At 36.9% G+C, this 19,846-nt stretch overlaps 1 protein-coding gene across 1 annotated transcript in view; it reads right to left on the bottom strand.

The window, feature by feature from the left end:
- Window positions 1–19,846, bottom strand: part of EYS (eyes shut homolog) — a 1,768,116-nt gene that overhangs the window by 525,129 nt on the left and 1,223,141 nt on the right. The window contains exon 25 of the mRNA XM_036871239.1: window positions 12,472–12,701. Within this exon, the coding sequence (XP_036727134.1) occupies window positions 12,472–12,701 (230 nt within the window). The remainder of the gene's footprint in view (window positions 1–12,471; window positions 12,702–19,846) is intronic.

The raw sequence follows: 19,846 nt of genomic DNA, 5'->3' as shown, positions 1-19,846 counted from the left end.
TTACCACATTCATTGATTAGCTCTAGTAGTTTTCTGGTAGAATCTTTAGGATTCCCTATGTATAGTATCATGTCATCTGCAAACAGTGACAGCTTTACTTCTTCTTTTCCAATTTGGATTCCTTTTATTTCTTTTTCTTCTCTGATTGCTGTGGCTAAAACTTCCAAAACTATGTTGAATAATAGTGGTGAGAGTGGGCAACCTTGTCTTGTTCCTGATCTTAGTGGAAATGGTTTCAGTTTTTCACCATTGAGGACGATGTTGGCTGTGGGTTTGTCATATATGGCCTTTATTATGTTGAGGAAAGTTCCCTCTATGCCTACTTTCTGCAGGGCTTTTATCATAAATGGGTTTTGAATTTTGTCAAAAGCTTTCTCTGCATCTATTGAGATGATCATATGGTTTTTCTCCTTCAGTTTGTTAATATGGTGTATCACGTTGATTGATTTGCATATATTGAAGAATCCTTGCATTCCTGGGATAAACCCCACTTGGTTATGGTGTATGATCCTTTTAATGTGCTTTTGGATTCTGTTTGCTAGTATTTTGTTGAGGATTTTTGCATCTATGTTCATCAGTGATATTGGCCTGTAGTTTTCTTTCTTTGTGGCATCATTGTCTGGTTTTGGTTTCAGGGTGATGGTGGCCTCGTAGAATGAGTTTGGGAGTGTTCCTCCCACTGATATATTTTGGAAGACTTTGTGAAGAATAGGTGTTAGCTTTTCTCTAAATGTTTGATAGAATTCTCCTCTGAGGCCATCTGGTCCTGGGCTTTTGTTTGTTGGAAGATTTTTAATCACAGTTTCAGTTTCAGTGCTTGTGATTGTTCTGTTCATATTTTCTATTTTTTCCTGGTTCAGTCTCAGAAGGTAATGCTTTTCTAAGAATGTGTCTATTTCTTCCAGGTTGTCCATTTTATTGGCATATGGTTGCTTGTAGTAATCTCTCAGGATCTTTTGTATTTCTGAGGTGTCAGTTGTTACTTCTCCTTTTTCATTTCTAATACTATTGATTTGTGTCTTCTCTTTTTTTTTCTTGATGAGTCTGGCAAATGGTTAATCAATTTTGTTTATCTTCTCAAAGAACCAGCTTTCAGTTTTATTTATCTTTGCTACTGTTTCCTTCACTTCTTTTTCATTTATTTCTGATCTGATCTTTATGATTTCTTTTCTTCTGCTAACTTTGAGGATTTTTTGTTCTTCTTTCTCTAATTGCTTTAGGTGTAAGGTTAGGTTGTTTATTTGAGATGTTTCTTGTTTCTTGAGGTAGGATTGTATTGCTATAAACTTCCCTCTTAGAATTGCTTTTGCTACATCATATAGGTTTTGGGTCACCGTGTTTTCATTGTCATTTGTTTCTAGGTGTTTTTTGAATTCCTCTTTGATTTCTTCAGTGATCTCATGGTTATTAAGTAGTGTATTGTTTAGCCTCCATGTGTTTGTATTTTGTACAGATTTTTTTCCTCTAATTGATATCAAGTCTCATAGCACTGTGGTCAGAAAGATACTTCATACGATTTCAATTTTTTTAAATTTACCAAGGCTTGATTTGTGACCCAAGATATGATCTATCCTGGAGAATATTCCATGAGAACTTGAGGAGAACGTGTATTCTTTTGTTTTTGGATGGAATGTCTTATAAATATCAATTAAGTCCATCTTGTTTAATGCATGATTTAAAGCTTCTGTTTCTTTATTTAGTTTCATTTTGGATGATCTGTCCATTGGTAAAGGTGCGGTGTTAAAGTCCCCTACTATGATTGTGTTACTGTCAATTTCCCCTTTTATGGCTGTTAGTATTTGCCTTATATATTGAGGTGCTCCTCTGTTGGGTGCATAGATATTTAAAATTGTTATATCTTCTTCTTGGATTTATCCCTTGATCATTATGTAGTGTCCTTCTTTGTCTCTTCTAATAGTCTTTATTTTAAAGTCTATTTTGTCTGATATGAGAATTCTAACCCAGCTTTCTTTTTTTTTTTTTTTTTTTTTTTTTTTTGTGTTTGAGCTGTTTTATTATTTTGGGTTTGTTTGTTTTTGCAGCTAGTGTTAACCTAACTAATACAGCAATTGAGAGGGGAATTCTCTGGAGAATTTGAATTTTTTTTTTTTTTTTTTTTTTTTTTTTTTTTTTTTAATGGCTGTGTTGGGTCTTCGTTTCTGTGCGAGGGCTTTCTCTAACTGCGGCAAGCGGGGGCCACCCTTCATTGCAGCGCGCGGGCCTCCCACTATCGCGGCCCCTGTTATTGCGGAGCACAGGCTCCAGACGCGCAGGCTCAGTAACTGTGGCTCACAGGCCCAGTCGCTCCGCGGCACATGGGATCCTCCCAGACCAGGGCTCGAACCCGCATCCCCTGCACTGGCAGGCAGACCCTCAACCACTGCACCACCAGGGAAGCCCACCCAGCTTTCTTTTGATTTCCATTTGCATGGAATATGTTTTTGCATCCCCTCACATCCAGTCTGTATGTGTCCCTAGGTCTGAAGTGGGTCTCTTGTAGACAGCATATATATGGGTGTTCTTTTTGTATCCATTCAGTCAGTCTATCTCTTTTGGTTGGAGCATATAATCCTTTTTCATTTAAGGTAATTATCAATATGTATGTTCCTATTATCATTTTCTTAATTGTTTTGGGTTTGTTATTGTCAGTGTTTTCCTTCTCTTGTGTTTCCTGCCTAGAGAAGTTCTGTTAGCATTTGTTGTAAAGTTCGTATGGTGTTGCTGAATTCTCTTAGCTTTTGCTTGTCTGTAAAGGTTTTAATTTCTCTGACGAATCTGAATGAGATCCTTGCTGGTTAGAGTAATCTTGCTTGTAGTTTTTTCCCTTTCATCACTTTAAATATGTCCTGCCACTCCTTTCTGGCTTGCAGAGTTTCTGCTGAAAGATCAGCTTTTAACCTTATGGTGATTCCCTTGTATGCTATTTGCTTTTTTTCCCCTGCTGCTTTTAATATTTTTTCTTTGTATTTGATTTTTGTTAGTTAGATTAATATGCATCTTGGCGTGTTTCTCCTTTGATTTATCCTGTGTGTGACTCTCTGCACTTCCTAGACTTTATTAACTATTTCCTTTTCCAAATTAGGGAAGTTTTCAAGTATAATCACTTCAAATATTTTCTCAGTCCCTTTCTTTTTCTCTTTTTCTTCTGAGACCCCTATAATTCAGATGTTGGTGCATTTAATGTTGTCCGAGAGTTCTCTGAGACTGTCCTCAATTCTTTTCATTCTTTTTTCTTTATTCTGCTCTGCAGTAGTTATTTCCACTATTTTGCATTCCAGGTCACTTATCTGTTCTGCGTCAGTTATACTGCTATTGATTCCTTCTAAAGAATTTTTAATTTCATTTTTTGTGTTGTTCATCATTGTTTGTTCTTTAGTTCTTCTAGGTCCTTGTAAAACGTTTCTTGTATTTTCTCCATTCTATTTCCAAGAATTTGGATCATCTTTACTATCATTATTCTCAATTCTTTTTCAGGTAGACTGCCTATTTCCTCTTCATTTTTTGGTCTGGTCGGTTTTTACCTTGCTCCTTCAACTGCTGTTTCTCTGTCTTCTCATTTTGCTTAACTTACTGTGTTTGTGGTCTCCTTTTCACAGGCTGCAGGTTCGTAGTTCCCGTTGTTTTGGGTGTCTATCCACAGTGGCTAAGGTTGTTTCAGTGAGTTGTGTAGGCTTCCTGGTGGAGGGGACTAGGGTCTGTGTTCTGGTGTATGAGGCTGGATCTTGTCTTTCTGGTGGGCAGGTCCGCATCTGGTGGTGTGTTTTGGGGTGTCTGTGGCCTTATTATGATTTTAGGCAGCCTCGCTGCTAATGTGTGGGGTTGTGTTCCTGTCTTGCTAGTTTTTTGGCATAGGGTGTCCAGCACTGTAGCTTGCTGGTCGTTGTGTGGAGGTGGGTCTTGGTGTTGAGATGGAAATCTCTGGGAGATTTTTGCTTTTGATATTATGTGGAGCTGCGAGGTCTCTGGTAGACCAATGTCCTGAACTCCACTCTCCCACCTCAGAGGCACAGGCCTGATGCCTGGCTGGAACACCAAGAGCCTTTCATCCACACGGCTCAGAATATAAGGGAGAAAAAGGAAAGAAAGAAAAACTAAAATAAAATAAAATAATTAAAATTAAAAATAATTATTAAAAAGAAATTCAAAAAGTAATTTAAAAAAGGGGGAAGGAAAGAAAGAAAAAAGAGAGCAACGAAACCAAAAAACAAATCCACCAATGATAACAAGTGCTAAAAACTATACTAAAAAAAAAAAAAAAAAGACAGAACCCTAGGACAAATGGTAAAAGCAAAGGTATATGGACAAAATCACACACAGGAGCATACACATACACTCACAAAAAGAGGAAAAGGAAAAAAATATATATATCATTGCTTCCAAGGTCCACCACCTCAATTTGGGATGATTCGTTGTCTATTCAGGTATTCCACAGATGCAGGGTACATCAAGTTGTTTGTGGAGCTTTAATCTGCTGCTCCTGAGGCTGCTGGGAGAAATTTCCCTTTCTATTCTTTGTTCGCACAGCTCCCTGATTTCAGGTTTGGATTTGGACCCGCCTCTGCATGTAGGTCGCCTGAGTGCATCTGTTCTTCGCTCAGACAGGACGCGGTTAAAGGAGCAGCTGATTCGGGGGCTCTGGCTCACTCAAGCCGGGGGGAAGGAGGGGTACAGATGCAGGGCGAGCCTGCGGCGGCAGAGGCCTATATGACGTTGCAGCAGCCTGAGGCGCGCCGTGCGTTCTCCCGGGGAAGTTGTCCCTGGATCACAGGACCCTGGCAGTGGCGGGCTGCATCGGCTCCTGGGAGGGGCGGTGTGGATAGTGACCTGTGCTCGCACACAGGCTTCTTGGTGGTGGCAGCAGAAGCCTTAGCGTCTCATGCCCGTCTCTGGAGCTCGTTTAGGCGGCGCTCTGAATCCCCTCTCCTCGCGCACCAGGAAACAAAGAGGCAAGAAAAAGTCTCTTGCCTCTTCGGCAGCTCCAGACTTTTCCCAGACTCCCTCCCGGCTAGCCGTGGTGCACTAACCCCTTCAGGCTGTGTTCACGCCGCCAACCCCAGTCCTCTCCCTGCGATCTGACCGAAGCCCGAGCCTCAGCTCCCAGCCCCCGCCCACCCCGACGGCTGAGCAGACAAGCCTCTCGGGCTGGTGAGTGCTGCTCGGCTCTGAGCCTCTGTGCGGGAATCTCTCTGCTTTGCCCTCCGCACCCTTGTGGCTGCGGTCTCCTCCATGACTCCGAAGCTCCCCCCCTCTGCCCCCCGCAGTCTCCACCCGCGAAGGGGCTTCCTAGTGTGTGGAAACCTTTCCTCCTTCACGGCTCCCTCCCAGTGGTGCAGGTCCTGTCCCTATTCTTTTGTATCTGTTATTTCTTTTTTCTTTTGCCCTACCCAGGTACATGGGGAGTTTCTTGCCTTTTGGGAGGTCTGAGGTCTTCCTCCAGCGTTCAGTAGGTGTTCTGTAGGGGTTGTTCCACATGTAGATGTATTTCTGATGTATTTGTGGGGAGGAAGGTGGTCTCCGCGTCTTACTCTTCCGCCATCTTGAAGCTCCTCTATCCAAATAATTTTTAATGAAAGGATTAACATTCAACTTTAAAGAGTGTGCATGCATGCATATGTGTGCTCTAAAAGCCTTTGTGAATGACTATATTTTTGTGTGGAAATGAAGAAGAGGCCCATGTTTTGGGATCCTGGTGGACTGTGCAGTCTAGTTCCTATGTTAGGAGCCTAAAGTAAAAGATGACTCCTCTTGTTCCTCTCCTAATCTCCTGCTCAGGCAGTGGGTTAGAATATGGTGGAGGTTTTGCCAATTAGACAATTTCAAAATAGTTGATGGGACTCTGCATCTTGAGCAAGTGACTCAGAACGTGGTGGCTGTGTGAGCCCCTGTTCAGTGAAGGTGTGTCTCAGTCTGTTCTCAGGTGAGCCCTCACTTCTTGTTGACTGGCTCTCCAGAGCATCCTTCAGAGTGCCTTTTCCCACCAGGTTTCATTGGCTTCCCCCAATTCTATTAGCCCTAGATATCCATCCAGTAAACTTCCTTTTCTATTATATGACTATGTAAATTCTCTGAGGAATGACTACAAGGCCTGTGGTAGGCAGAATAGTGGTCCCCCAAAGATGTCCACATCCTAACTCCTAGGATCTCTGCAAATGTTACTTTATGTGGCAAAGGGGCATTAAGGATGTAGTCGTAATTAAAATAGCTAATCAGTCAATGTCGAGATAGAGAGATGATCCTGGATTATCCCAGGGGAATCTGTGTAATCACAAGCATTCTTAAATGTAGAAAAGGGAAATGAAAGAGTAGATCAAGTGACGTGATATGAAAAAGGTTGGACCCACCATTGTTTGCTTTGAAGGTAGAATAAAGGAGGCCATGAGCCAAGGAAAGCAGAAAGCCTCTGGAAGTCAGAAGGCAAGGTACAAATTCTTCTCTGGAGCCTCCAGAAAAGAACACGGCCCTGCCTGCACCTTGATTTTAACCTGCTGAGAACTGTGTCAGACTTCTGATCTACAGACCTTTAAGATAGTACACTTGTGTTGCTGAAGTCACTAGGTTGTGATAATTAGCTATGGAAGCAACAGAAAACAAATATAGGTCCTCAGGCAGACATTGCTGGGGACAGGGGTGATGCTGAGCTGAGATTATGTAGCTTTAAAGAGGTAAGTAGTGAATGGTAGTTGACCTGCGTGTCAGGCTTGTCTTCCCAACCCACACTCCATGCTCGCAACCACTTGACAAGTTAAAGACAAAAATGTGATCCTCACACCACCTCTAATGACTAACTCCATGTGTGGTACTAATGTATAGGTGTTCAACTAAGGATTTTTTAATTGGATGTGTTGAATTGTAAGGGAATAAAAGGATGTTATTTAAGTCAATACAGGAGACAAATAAAATAAATGTCATCCTTTTTTGATGGACACAGGGGTATATGTTTTCCTCCTCTTCCTAGATGGAAATTTCTAGATTGTTACCAATGTAAGTAGAGAGATTGATGGGCATGTAGTTTTTATAGTTATAAGCACCAGGATGAGGAGGGAGCTGTCATTTTCTACCAGCTGAGCATGGTACTCATGGTGGAGAACGGCAGCAACTGGTGGTGAGAGGGCAGGGAAGATGGGGGCCTGCCCTTGCCCGTGCTCCAGAAACAGAACCCTCTGTCTCTGCCCACAGGTGGCCCTGTCTCCTGTCAGCCTCTGCCCTTGACTTCAATCCCCATTCACTCTCAACTTAACATCTTAATATTTCAGCAGTTGCCATTTACTGATAAATATGCAGCGTTGCCCTCTGCTTTTAAAGATAGATTTTCAGACAGGAATGTTATGTTTGAAAAGGCCAACACCCATTTCTCGGCCCTTCTCTTATGATGCAGACCATCAGTCCTCTGGCAGGGAGATAGATCATTGTTATTAGATGCTGACTATCTCTGCCTTCTTGGCTCTGGAACATCTGACATTCAGCAACCTGACTATAGTTAGTTAACAAATAGATTTAGACTACTCTAATATGCCTTTAAAATATGTTCCGATTATGGTAAAAACAAAGCAGACATTCAGGCAGTCTTTTTCTAAAAAAAAACAAACAAGATGAAACACCTAGTAAAACTTCTCATTTTTATTTCTACGTTTGCAATTTACTCAGTGCAGCTGACCTTTAAGCATATATGGAACATGCAGAGACAGGATATCAAATAAATGATTCCTTGGTTTTAATGTATGGCATTTAAATACTCCTTTATTACACTATTTATAAAACTGTTTTATAGAACACTAAAAAGTATGGGACTGTTTAAAAATGTTAATCCTATAATTAATAGTCAGAGGCACTCGCTTTCTTGCAGCACAAAGCGCTGATATTCTAAATCCGTCACTCTGAACTTTACAGTAGGGGACAGCCATCTGCCTGCACACAGCCATCTAAAACAAAGCAAGAATACAGGCTCCTCTGTCTCCCCTGGTGAGATGCAGGATCATTATGACAAAGTAGGCAACAAGGTTCAGCTAATATGAATTAAGATAACATGTGCTGAGAAAGAAAAGGAACATATTAAATCAAACTGATTCTATAAGTCAATGTTATTAGGTGATTAGATATGGATGATTTGATAAAGTAGAACCCATGATGTAATGCCAAGTACATGGGAAATATGTGTATGGGTGAATTAGTACTGAGTCCTACAGCCCTGCAAACCCTTTCTCTGTGTTGCTGAATCTAATGCTATTTTAGTTAAAGCTCATACTTAACTGGCACCTCCATTTTGCTGTGAAAAATCAAGGTTGTTAAAATAAAATAATTTAACATTCTCTTACAGGTTGAGCGTATTCACTGGAAGGAAAAAGGAGCAAGGCTATCAAGAAAAATCAGTTTTGAAAATATCTTTACATGTAGATGCCTCTGCAATTATATATTTTTTCAAAGAGTCATGTTCTTTCATCATCTATGTCTAGATTTTTTCTGAAATTCAAATATTCTTAATCTACTTTCTACATTTTAGTTTTACTGAAATCATTACGGAAAAATACTACCACTCAGATACAATTCTTTTCAGATCACCCAATATGCTTCTCAGCTTAATTTTAAGTGGGTCATGAAAATTTATTAGATTAACATTAACTTCTTTGTTTTCTGATTTTTGAAATTTGATTTTTTAAAGAAAACTCTCTTTTCCCTGACGTAAAGATACATTTTTATAAACATGAAAGAGTGAGAAAAATTAGAAATTCCATGTCCTGTTAAATTTGATTTTCTAACGAGTGTAGCAATAGAGCACGGTGGTTAAATGTGAATTGTGGAGTCTGCTGAGATGGTTTCTAATCCCATCTCTGCCACGTGCAAGCTGTGCGACCTGAAGGGAGTAATTTAACAGCTAGAGGCCTTCGATTTCTCATTTGTAAATGGGGGTCATTTAGAGAGCTGACTTCAGCTGGATTACTCTGAGGGTTAAGTGAAATAAGATGCATGAAGCACCCAGTACAGTGTCTGGTCAGTCAGAACTCCTCACAATGACAGTATGCAAGTTTCATTCCTAAAGCAGAAGTTCGGATGGTTTAGATGTTTAATGTACTCAATAAGGGACTCATTTAAGCGATCATTTTCATAACAATCTATCTGTAAATTCTAAGCATTTTAATACTGACAACAATTCTCAGAAATTATATATTATAGGATCATATGGTAGCTCTCCTGGGTATATATCCAGAGAAAACCATAATTCGAAAAGACACATGCACCCCAATGTTCGTTGCAGCACTATTTACAATAGTCAAGACATGGAAGCAACATAAATGTCCATCAACAGAGGAATGGATAAAGAAGATGTGGTACATATATGTGATGGAATATTACTAAGCATAAAAAAGAACAAAAGGATGCCATTTGCAGCAACATGGATGGACCTAGAGATTATCATACTAAGTGAAGTAAGTCAGACAGAGAATGACAAGTATGATATGTTATCACTTATATGTGGAAACTAAAAAAATATATGATACAAATGAACTTATTTACAAAACAGAAACAGACTCAAAGACATAGGAAACAAACTTATGGTTAACAAAGGGGAGAGGTTGGGGGGGGAGAGATAAATTAAGAATTTGGGAATAACATATACACACTACTGTCTATAAAACAGATAAACAACAAGGACCTACTGTATAGCACAGGGAACTATATTCAATATTTTGTAATAACCTATATGGGAAAAGAATCTTAAAATTTATATATTATATATATATATATGTATATATATATATATATATATATATGTATATATATATATATAAAGCTGAATCACTTTGCTGTACACCTGAAACTGAGACATTGTAAATCAATTATACTTCAATAAATAAAGTTATATGATATATATATATATAGAGAGAGAGAGAGAGACAGAGACAGAGACAGAGAGACAGAGAGATTTAGAGACTGTGTATCCAAAGCAAGATTTTTAGCAGGTAGTTGACATACTTTGACGCTGACATATGATACTATTTATTGAATTCTACACTTAGAAATGGTGCATCTGGCCAACCTGGAGAATGCTATATATAAAAAGCCTCTTCATGGTACCAGATTCCTGAATCATGGGCCTTACGCAAGAGTCATCATCTGTGATCTGGATTCTAAGATGCATGCTAGTATGACTTATATTTAGAGCGTTAGATTGAGAACACAGACCTGTTCTTGGCTTTCTTCATGACTGAAAGAAGAAAGATACTTAACATGAATTTAGGTGGTAAATGGTTAAAAATAAATATGTATATAAGGAACTGTGATTTACAGTATAACACAGGAAGTTATACACAATATATTATAATAACCTATAATGGAGTATAATTTGCAAAAAAAATGGAATCACTATGCTGTACACCTAAAACCAACACAATACTATAAATGAACTATACTTCAAGAAAAAAAAAGAGTTGAACAAGGGAAAATGTATAACTTCTACAATTAGAAATAATATTCTCAATTCTAAAAATGCACATCTCATCACAGTCTAAGTTTTATACTGAAATATTTCCCCAACAGGCAAGAACAACAACAAAATCACATGTAATACTATGATATCTAATAATCTAAAGAGTCCTACTGCATGAATTTTGTTCAGTGCATCATACACCTCAGATATAACTGACTTAAAGTTTCTTTAAAAAAAAACAATTGTCTCATTGGTAATGATTATTTGTTCACATTTTCTGACTACTTTGCACTTAGAAATAAATATTCTGTGGTAGATTATCTGGTCTTAGCACCATGTTATCATACAATTTATTAGTTTTAAAAATACTGCAAAATCAACAGGAAAAACAGTTAAAATATAGAAGGTAGAAAGCGCTTAATAATGTTAGAAAAAATGAAATATTCCTAAAAGTGAATATAGAGCCGAGTTCCCCACTTCTTTTCCTAAGGTCAGTGTCCTACATTCTGCCACCCAAACACCAAACAAACCTCAGTCAATCCTGGGCTTTAATTCCAGGTAAACCCAGGTTTCTCTTTTTCTGGAGGAAAGTATGGGTCACTGTGTGAGGTGTTAAAGCCACAGAGTGAGGAGTCCGAGGAGGGGACTGAGGCTCAGTGGAAAGACTTGTGGTTTGGTCCGTATGGGGGACAAGGGACACACTCCGTAACTGAGGACCCTGGTTTTCACAACATCAAGTTCACCACTGTCAGTAAATTTGGATTGAAAAAAAAATTAAAATATCAGAGTATATTTTAAGAAAGGTAAGGAGGGTATTTTGCTAAGGCTTTACCTACCATGAAATTAAAGAAAGAAAAATCCCTCTCAGTTCTACATGTGGATCTAAAAGATCTTTACCATCTAAATTATGTCCCTAGACGTCCACTCACGGTATGTAATACCAATGGTCTCAGAAGGCAGTAAAAGATGCATGTCTCATGGTATTTTGCAGACATATAAAATATTCACTCAAAAATCAAGCAATAGTGATGTGTCTTCAAAACCATTTTACAGTTAAAAAATAGACTTTAAGGACACGTTTTTACAATGAACATGAAAATAGACCATGTTTCCATTTCTGTGCTTTAGACTGTGCTTCCTTGCTTCCTTGGCTAAACAGCAAAGCATTCATAGCAGTCACACAAGATTGTTTGGGAAGGAGAGCTGAATAACACATATGTATACCTTTGAATTCTCTTTTGGACGTCCCACATTTTGGTATTTTAAAAAGGAGTTATTTAACACAATCTTGGAGAAGCAGTGAAATTCTCTGCCATCTGAATCATCACCCAGTAGTAATCCCTACCCCTCCCCCAATTTAGAACTAGTGGTCAATTTTACATAGAAAAGAATGACACTCTCCAGGCTTAGTGCAGAGACAGGCCAGCTGCTTAGGACCTAATGCGTCAGTCATCTGCCCCGGGGCATTTCTGGCTGTCTTGCCCAGCACTGCTTTAATTAACTGAGACACTCTTAGGAGGCCATTAGATGTTCACAAAAGAGAAATTTTCTTTTGATTCATCAATAGCTTCATTAATGCTAAAACCATATTCTTAAGCATCAGAAAAATAATGTGCTCTTCTTAAACACCACAATAACTTCAATATGGGGATCTGCTTTTGAAATATAAAAAAGCGATTTGATTAACAATTAAGCAATAAAAATAATGTTAATTAGAACTTAATTGTTTCTATGGTGACGAAGGATGGATGCGCCATAACTTTAAAGAAACTCCCTAAACAACACTACATTTGAATTTTAACTCCTATGTTGTGTGGCGATTGCAAATATACTCTGAATGGCAGTTCTAATGAAAAAAAAAATATATTGTTGGCTCTGCAATACTGAACTGAAAATGTTCTATCAGAATGCATTTTTAAATACAATTATACAGATGTTTCTTGTTTGTGCTAATAGCCATCAATGTGTTTATGATAGGTTTCTATTGTTTTCCACCCTCTGGAGAAGTTTTAAAAAGGAAATACAGGAGGACAGTGGAGATTGGTTACCTCGTTCACAGAACCGGCCGGTGAAATGGAGCGGACAGTCGCATTGGAAGGAGAAGACGCCCCCCGGGAGGAGAACGGTGCGGCAGGTGCCCCCGTGCTGACACACGCGCCCCTGGCACGTGGCCGGCGCCGCGCGGGGGACGAGCGAGGCCCCCGGGGAGCCGGCCCCTCCCGCGGCCCCAGGAGGAGCGACAGACGCGGACGTTGTTGGCGGCGTAGAATCCTGGGATCTAGATTTATAAACCGATCAGAAAAAAGTAGTATAAGTAAAAGAGCCAGGACCTTAAATAGAAATAACAGAAACTTTGGTTTAAAATAAGAGGGAGATAAAACCAATAGTCATCCAAGGTTCAGCTGAGGGCACATAGAATTGTCACGTTTGTTCTACAATTGTAGGATTTATAAATATTGTAAACGGGACCGTGGGGGAATCGTGGAGTCAATCTACTTGTTTCTTCTGAGAAGCCGTATTAATGTCCTCAAAGTCCTGAGAAACCTGAATGCATCAGCCTGCACAAGACTGAGAGTCAGTTCTCTAACGTAAAATAATTCAGATTTGGGCTAAACTTAGTTCTACTTCAGCTCTTCTAAACCGTGTAAGCCTAAGATGAAGAATTTAGACCATGTGACATTTTCGTGGTAAAACTGCTTGAACTTGAATTATTTCTAGGTTGATTGCTAGCAATATGTGTTTTTCAAAGTCACTTGCGTTCACTTTAGGAGTTAACCAAGAGATATGTTACAAATGACTCTCTCATTTTTTTCACCAATTTTACTGCCAGTTTAATTTTTTCGTCCCTAAAAACTAATGAACAAAACTCAATTTCCTTTGAATTACTGTAAATTGAAATTCCTTACTTTTATATTCAAAGCCTCTTGATAATAGAATTCCTCTCTGCTTTCCAGCCTGTTTTATCATGATTCCTGATAAGTTACCTTAACTTCTCTCAAACCAAATGAGATTACTATTCCTTAAAGACCCGGGCTTTCCTAATTTTTGAAGTTTGTTCAAACCACTTTCTACGCATTGTTGTTCCTCTATTCCTGTGTATATTTCATCTAAAGTGCCAAGTCAAGATCTCCATCATTTCCTCAACATAGCCTTGTTGGTTGCTCTTAGCCCACCAAGGTGAAATTGATGTTTCTCGTCTTTCTACAATTCCATGACGTCATTGTACCACTGCTAGAATATTTCCCACCTGCTTGTAGTATTATTATTTTATGTACATATTTCTACTAGGTTGTATGTACACTAGTCACTATTTTTTCCATCTTTCTTCCACACACAGATTCCTCATTTTGCCAGAATTCCCTATTCTTAGTAGAGACTTTATTAAGTATTTGTTGAATTAATGTCTTCACTGTTCTCCTGAGTGTTTTGTGTTGTTTGAGAAGCAGTGCTTTTGAATTTTTTTTAACTTTTTATTTTATATTATAGTTGATTAATGATGTGTTACCTTCAGTTGTACAACAAAGTGATTCAGTTATCCATATACATGTATCTATTCTTTTTCAAATTGAAATTTTCACTTCACAAAATCATTAAGAGAGTTATCTTTTAAATGTAAAAAATCTTGCTGCAATAAAAATAATCAACAATTTAACTGAGTAAATCTTTATTTTGTACATTGTTATAAAGATAAAATCTTGGTAAAAGAACTCATTTCAAAAATATTGTCTGAGTGACAATTAGAGACAGTTATTTTTGTGTCTACTTTGTACTCATATGTCAACTTACCGGAATAAAAAGCTGAGGAAAGTGAAATAGATGATTCATAAAAACATTTTACCCAAATAATGTTAATGTGCAGGTCAGTTTCTTTTGTTTTACAGTCGTTTTACAACCTGAGATTCTTCTTTATGTTGTTTATCATAGTTTGTAACTGTGAAGAAAAGAACATGTTGACCCTGTTCCAGTTCTACAAGGATCAAGCCATTCACCACTGCAGTTGCCCACTGACACTGTCCCCTTCAGGGAATTCAGGATGGATAAAACAGGAAGCATTCTGTGCTTTGGATACTGTCCCTAGGTAGTTAGGATGCACATCTAAGGAAAGATTTCAGTGAGCCTGGATTCTTACATCTTCCCATACACAGAAAAGCACTAAAATCATTAATCTGAGGTGTCTGTTCTTTGTAAGTAGCAGTGATCTTCTGATGTTTGACTATATATTTTTTTCCCAGTGAAAAATACATATATGTCTTGGCTCCCCCCTTACCTCTTTGAACAGTTTCTCAGAGCTTGCTGAGAGTCTGCCTCCCAGGCTGTAGTCCTCAGTAAGACACTGAAAGCTCAACTCACAGCTCTTACGCTGTGCATTTTTTTAATGTGACATAACCATATTTTAATTTTTATAGTTGTGAAGCCTGACTCTCTTCTCTCTGCTCTGGACTGCAATCTGCTCTTTTCTTCATCATATCCCTAACAACAATGCTTGTTCCCAAGTTACCTCTCCAATAAATATTTTATAAATGAATTTGAATCAGTTTTGTAAATGTGCAATGTACCACTCCACTCACAAGAAAAATAGCAAGTAAAAATAATTTGGTTATCTTTGGGTCAATTCATAACTCCATTACATAGCTCTTTAGTTTTATAGATAATATAAATTCTAAGAGCTTTGATGTAACTTTACAATCAACTTTCTCTGATTTAATTCTATTGGATTAGTGTAGTTCTCCCCATTTGTACTCGCAATATGTTTGTCCTTATAAGGTAACTTCCAAGTTAAATGGCAATGCTAATTTGAATTACATGGGATTTATTACTCAGCATTTCTTGTTTTAATTTAATTTTTAGTTTTAGTGTTTCTGAATAATTTCACCATTTTCTCTAACTCTTGCTGTGGACTTCATGAACTGCAGTCAATCACATTTTTCTCAGGAATAAATTAGACTGAATTAAATGTCACTAGTTCTTTCTCCTACTGTAGCTGCTCAGGGAGCACATGTCTCACCTGAAAAAATCAATGTGTTGCACATTTCAGTTGCTAACTGATTACACAAAAGTAATTACTATCAATTGATCCATCAATTAAAATGTCAGAATCATAAATCAAAATTTGAAAACTGCATTAACCAGTTGCATTTTATCTTATTATGATCAAATTTTATATCTGATATATTATTCTTAATAGTCCTTGACTTTCAGTATTTTTTCACTAGTTATAAATTATGCCATGAATTTACCTATTTTAGAATTTAGAATTAAAATAAATAAAATTTATTCAATTTATTATATATTTTAAAAGAAACAAAATATTTGCTCTGGTTGTTAAATTTTAACTTACTTTTACAGAAAAGGTTAAAAATATAAAGTACGTGTGGATGTTTATTAAGCACAACCTGATGACAGTCATATTAATATAATTAGCAATGTAAAAAAGGAGCACTAAAATTATAGTTCTTTTTAATTCTAAAAATCATGAATGTATGAGAGCTCAGAACTAAATCAAGGCTCAGAGTTTTCAAAATTATTTTTAAAATAAACAGTACTGTAAAGATTGAACTTCTTTGTCTTTCTTAACTAAATACTTGATTTACTATAAGTCCGAAATAATAAGCCTGAAGAATCTGCTTGATTGCCTCTTGGATAACTTCGGACAAAAGTACAGTGATGGACCAGTCACTGTTATAACAAGTAGTAAGCGCTCAAGAGTCTTTTTCTGTATGAATTAATGATTAAATAAGATATGCTAATTTTGTTCAAAATCAAGCCTGGTCCTTAGAGGAAGACACCTTGATGTGACAGTGATTTCTAATCTCAGGGGCAGGGGTGGGGGGAGCTCTCAGTGGAGGAGAGGACGCTCCACTCTTTGCCCCTTTCCTCCAGGGGCTCTACGGAATCCCCTGAGGCAGGCAGCAGCTCGAGGGGTTTGCTTCTTGTCAGCAGACACTTGTCTGGCCTCAGTTTCTTAGAAGGAGGAATGGGCTTGCTCACAAGTGTAAATCCTGGAAGACCCGCTCACAAGTAGAAGAGAATCTTTAAAATCATGATGAAGTATTCAAAGAAAGAAACTGAGCTAGAGAAATTTTGACCTTGTGGCTATTAACAGTGAAAGGGAAGAAAAGTTTTCAAATCATTACAGATTTTTAAAAGCAGTAAAATAAATGTGTTATAACCTAGGCAACAAAAAACCTGATTTACAAATAATATGTATAGATACTTTTTTTTTTTTTTTTACAAAAGTGAGAATTATAGTATAAACACTCATATTCCAGTCTGCTTTGTCTTTTCACTACTAGAATATTCTGCTCTTTATTTTTTCACCTAAAAATTATGCTTAGCAGGCTGCACTGTCAGTGAATACAATTCTTGATTTTCCTTTTAAAAGCTGCAAAGTGTTATATTGTTTGGATATACACCACTGATTCTATCAGTTTGGAGTTAATATATTTAAACTATTTCAGGTTTTTCCCCCTGTTATCCAGATCATAAATTAATGTTAATAGCTATATCAAGATATAATTTACAAACTAGAATGCACCCATTTAAAATGCAAGTTTTAGGGGATCCAGAGCTGTGCAACTATCACCAAAGTATAATTTTATATTTTGTCATTCCCCAAAGAAATCCCATATCCATCAGAGCCACCTTTAGCCTACTTTCTGTCTCTATAGATTTGTCAATTTTGGACATCATATAAATGGAATCACATAATATGTGGTCTTTTGTGCTGGGCTTCATCACTTACCATAGTGTTTTTAAGGTTCATCCATGTTTTTGCATGTAAAAGAACTTTATTCCCTTTTATTATTGACATTTTATTTATCCATTCATTAATTGATCGTCATTTTGGGCTGTTTTTACTTTTGCCTACTATGAACAAGGCTACTATGAACATTCATGTCCAAGTTATTGTCTGCATTTTCTTGGGTAAACACCTAGGAGTAGAATTGCTTGATTGTATATCCCATGTTTAACATTCTGAGCAACAGCTGAACTATTTTCCAAAGAAACAGCACCACTTTCCATTCCTACCAGCAAAATATGAGAATTCTAATTTCACCACATCCTCACTGGATCATATATTCTTAGAAGAGTTATGTGCATTTAATTTTGTATGTATATAACACAGATATATATTTATTTACATTAACACTTAGTGAACTGTAATGATTTATTCCAAAGTGTAGCTTCATTTCCCTCAACTATTCTCTTTGTAGTCTTTTTAAAGCCCTTTTTATTTTTTTAAAAGGTTACTATTTATTTATTTATTTATTTGTTTGTTTGTTTATGGCCACGCTGCGTGGCTTGCGGGATACTAGTTCCCCAACCAGGAATTGAACCCAGGGCCCCAGCAGTGGAAGCGTTGAGTCCTAACCACTGGACTGCCAAGGAATTCCCTATAGTCCTTTCAAAAAGTAGTTTTCTGAACAGGCTTAACTAATATCTCTTACTTTATCCTGGATCACACCTGGGCAGACCAGGTAAGCAGTACTCCCTTTGAGAGTAAGATACTGAAAAAGTTACTCAAAGTGCTTACTCAATCTTTCTATACATCCATTTCTCTGCTTATGTATTATCAAAATTCACATGCTTGTATTTACTATGCCCATATCTATATGTATATATGTATATGTATATCTATATCTACCTCTATACCTATATCTGTTGAGTTTCTTAGTGATTAGGACTTTGATTCCCAGGCAGATAACCAAGAATACTTAGTGATGTTTTTAATGGTGGTGGCTAATAGGAAGAAATCCAAAGAAGAATTTAATTCCTACTTTAACTCTCAAAATCATGAGAACACCATAATTTCAAATAGATTTTTTAACATAAAATAGAGCCCTATTGAAATATGGCTTCAAAGTTTTATTTAAATTATCATTTTTCACTAGCTCTAAAATTTATGTTGTTTTTAGTTTGATTTAATAAATTTTAAAATAATTTTATCTGAGTGCAAAATAACACAAAAAATGTTTGCTGTTTAAAATGTATTTAATTGGCATAATTATATTTAGAAAGGAAATATGTGAAATTACTGTTATTACATGTAAAAATCTCATTTACCACTCAAAATAAGAATTAGATATCAGAGCAACAAATTATACATGGAAAAATCAATCTAAACAAACATAACCCCAAGCTTTACTCTTTCTTTAACGTTATGCAATAGAACAAGAATTATATCCTAATAATTAATTGAATAAAATTTAACATTTTAAGACAAGTTAATTCACTATTAACATAATAGTGTAATTTAAATAGGTCTTGTTTTCACATTGTCTAATTTTTCTCACTAAAAGAATTCATTTCTCATTCTCACAATCTTCTATTCTTTAGCTCTTACATATTCATAGTTAGGGTTCTTGAGACCAGTCATTCTTACATAATGATGTTCACAGCATCATCATGAGTTACGCAAAAACTTTACTCCAGGGTATTCCAAACCGCAGTTTCTCAGTATCTACAGTGGATATTTTTGAAAAGCTGGACTCCCCTTGATAAATTCTGATTCTCCCTTCTCATGCCAGCCCTACTGAGGGTTGTTCTTGATCACAGAGTACATGCAGGATCTGATTCCAGAGCCCAAAGCTGGATGAGACTTAGAAGAATGCTTTCTCCCTATGTGGAAATTCAGTCATCAAAACCCTGAATTTCTTTTTTTTTCTTTCCTTCCATATCTCAAATTCTACTTTTCCTTTTTATTTAACTAATAAAATAGCTTCTTTACATTTTGTTAGTTTTATGATCATATTTCTTTGTCAGTACCTCTGACTTTAGTTCCTATTTTTTCTAATCCATCCTTCTCACTGTTCTTGTTCTTATTACTCCCATGCCAAAGATTATCCTAATTGAAAGTGTATATTCTTCTATGATTTGGTTCCATTTACCTTTCAGTTTTATCTGTTTGCAATGCCTTAATATATGTCCAATGTATGTTCTAAACACATTCTAGTGTAATTTTTTCAGTATTCCATGATTTATGCTTTTAATATAGCTTAGGATTTCCCTGAAGTACACTTTTACCTTATTTCTTCCTTAGGACACAGTTCCAAAATTATTGTCTTAGAATTACTTTGGCTCTTCCCTAGACTAAATTTCAACAACATTATACACATATCTACCTAAAGAAATAACACCAAATAACTAGTGTCACAAAAGGTACATAAAGTGAGCATTTTCATTCATATTCTCCTCCAGACCCAATGCCAATCTGAACCCAAGAGGCAATTAATCTGTGTTCCATTTTGTACAAATACATATCCAGTTATATGGACATATAATTTAGTTTTCTTTCTTTATCAGATTTTAAACAAGTGAAATTGTATTAGTAAGGGTAGTGCTAGCTCCTGTAATGGATACACCTTGAAATTTTGGTAGCCTAGCAACACAGAAGCTTATTTCTTGTTCATACAAAGTTCAGTC

Source organism: Balaenoptera musculus, chromosome 12 (genome assembly GCF_009873245.2).
Source record: "Balaenoptera musculus isolate JJ_BM4_2016_0621 chromosome 12, mBalMus1.pri.v3, whole genome shotgun sequence".
Classification (NCBI taxonomy): domain Eukaryota; kingdom Metazoa; phylum Chordata; class Mammalia; order Artiodactyla; family Balaenopteridae; genus Balaenoptera; species Balaenoptera musculus.
The sequence above is the reverse complement of the archived record's forward strand: the minus strand, read 5'-3'. Positions and strand labels throughout refer to the sequence as shown.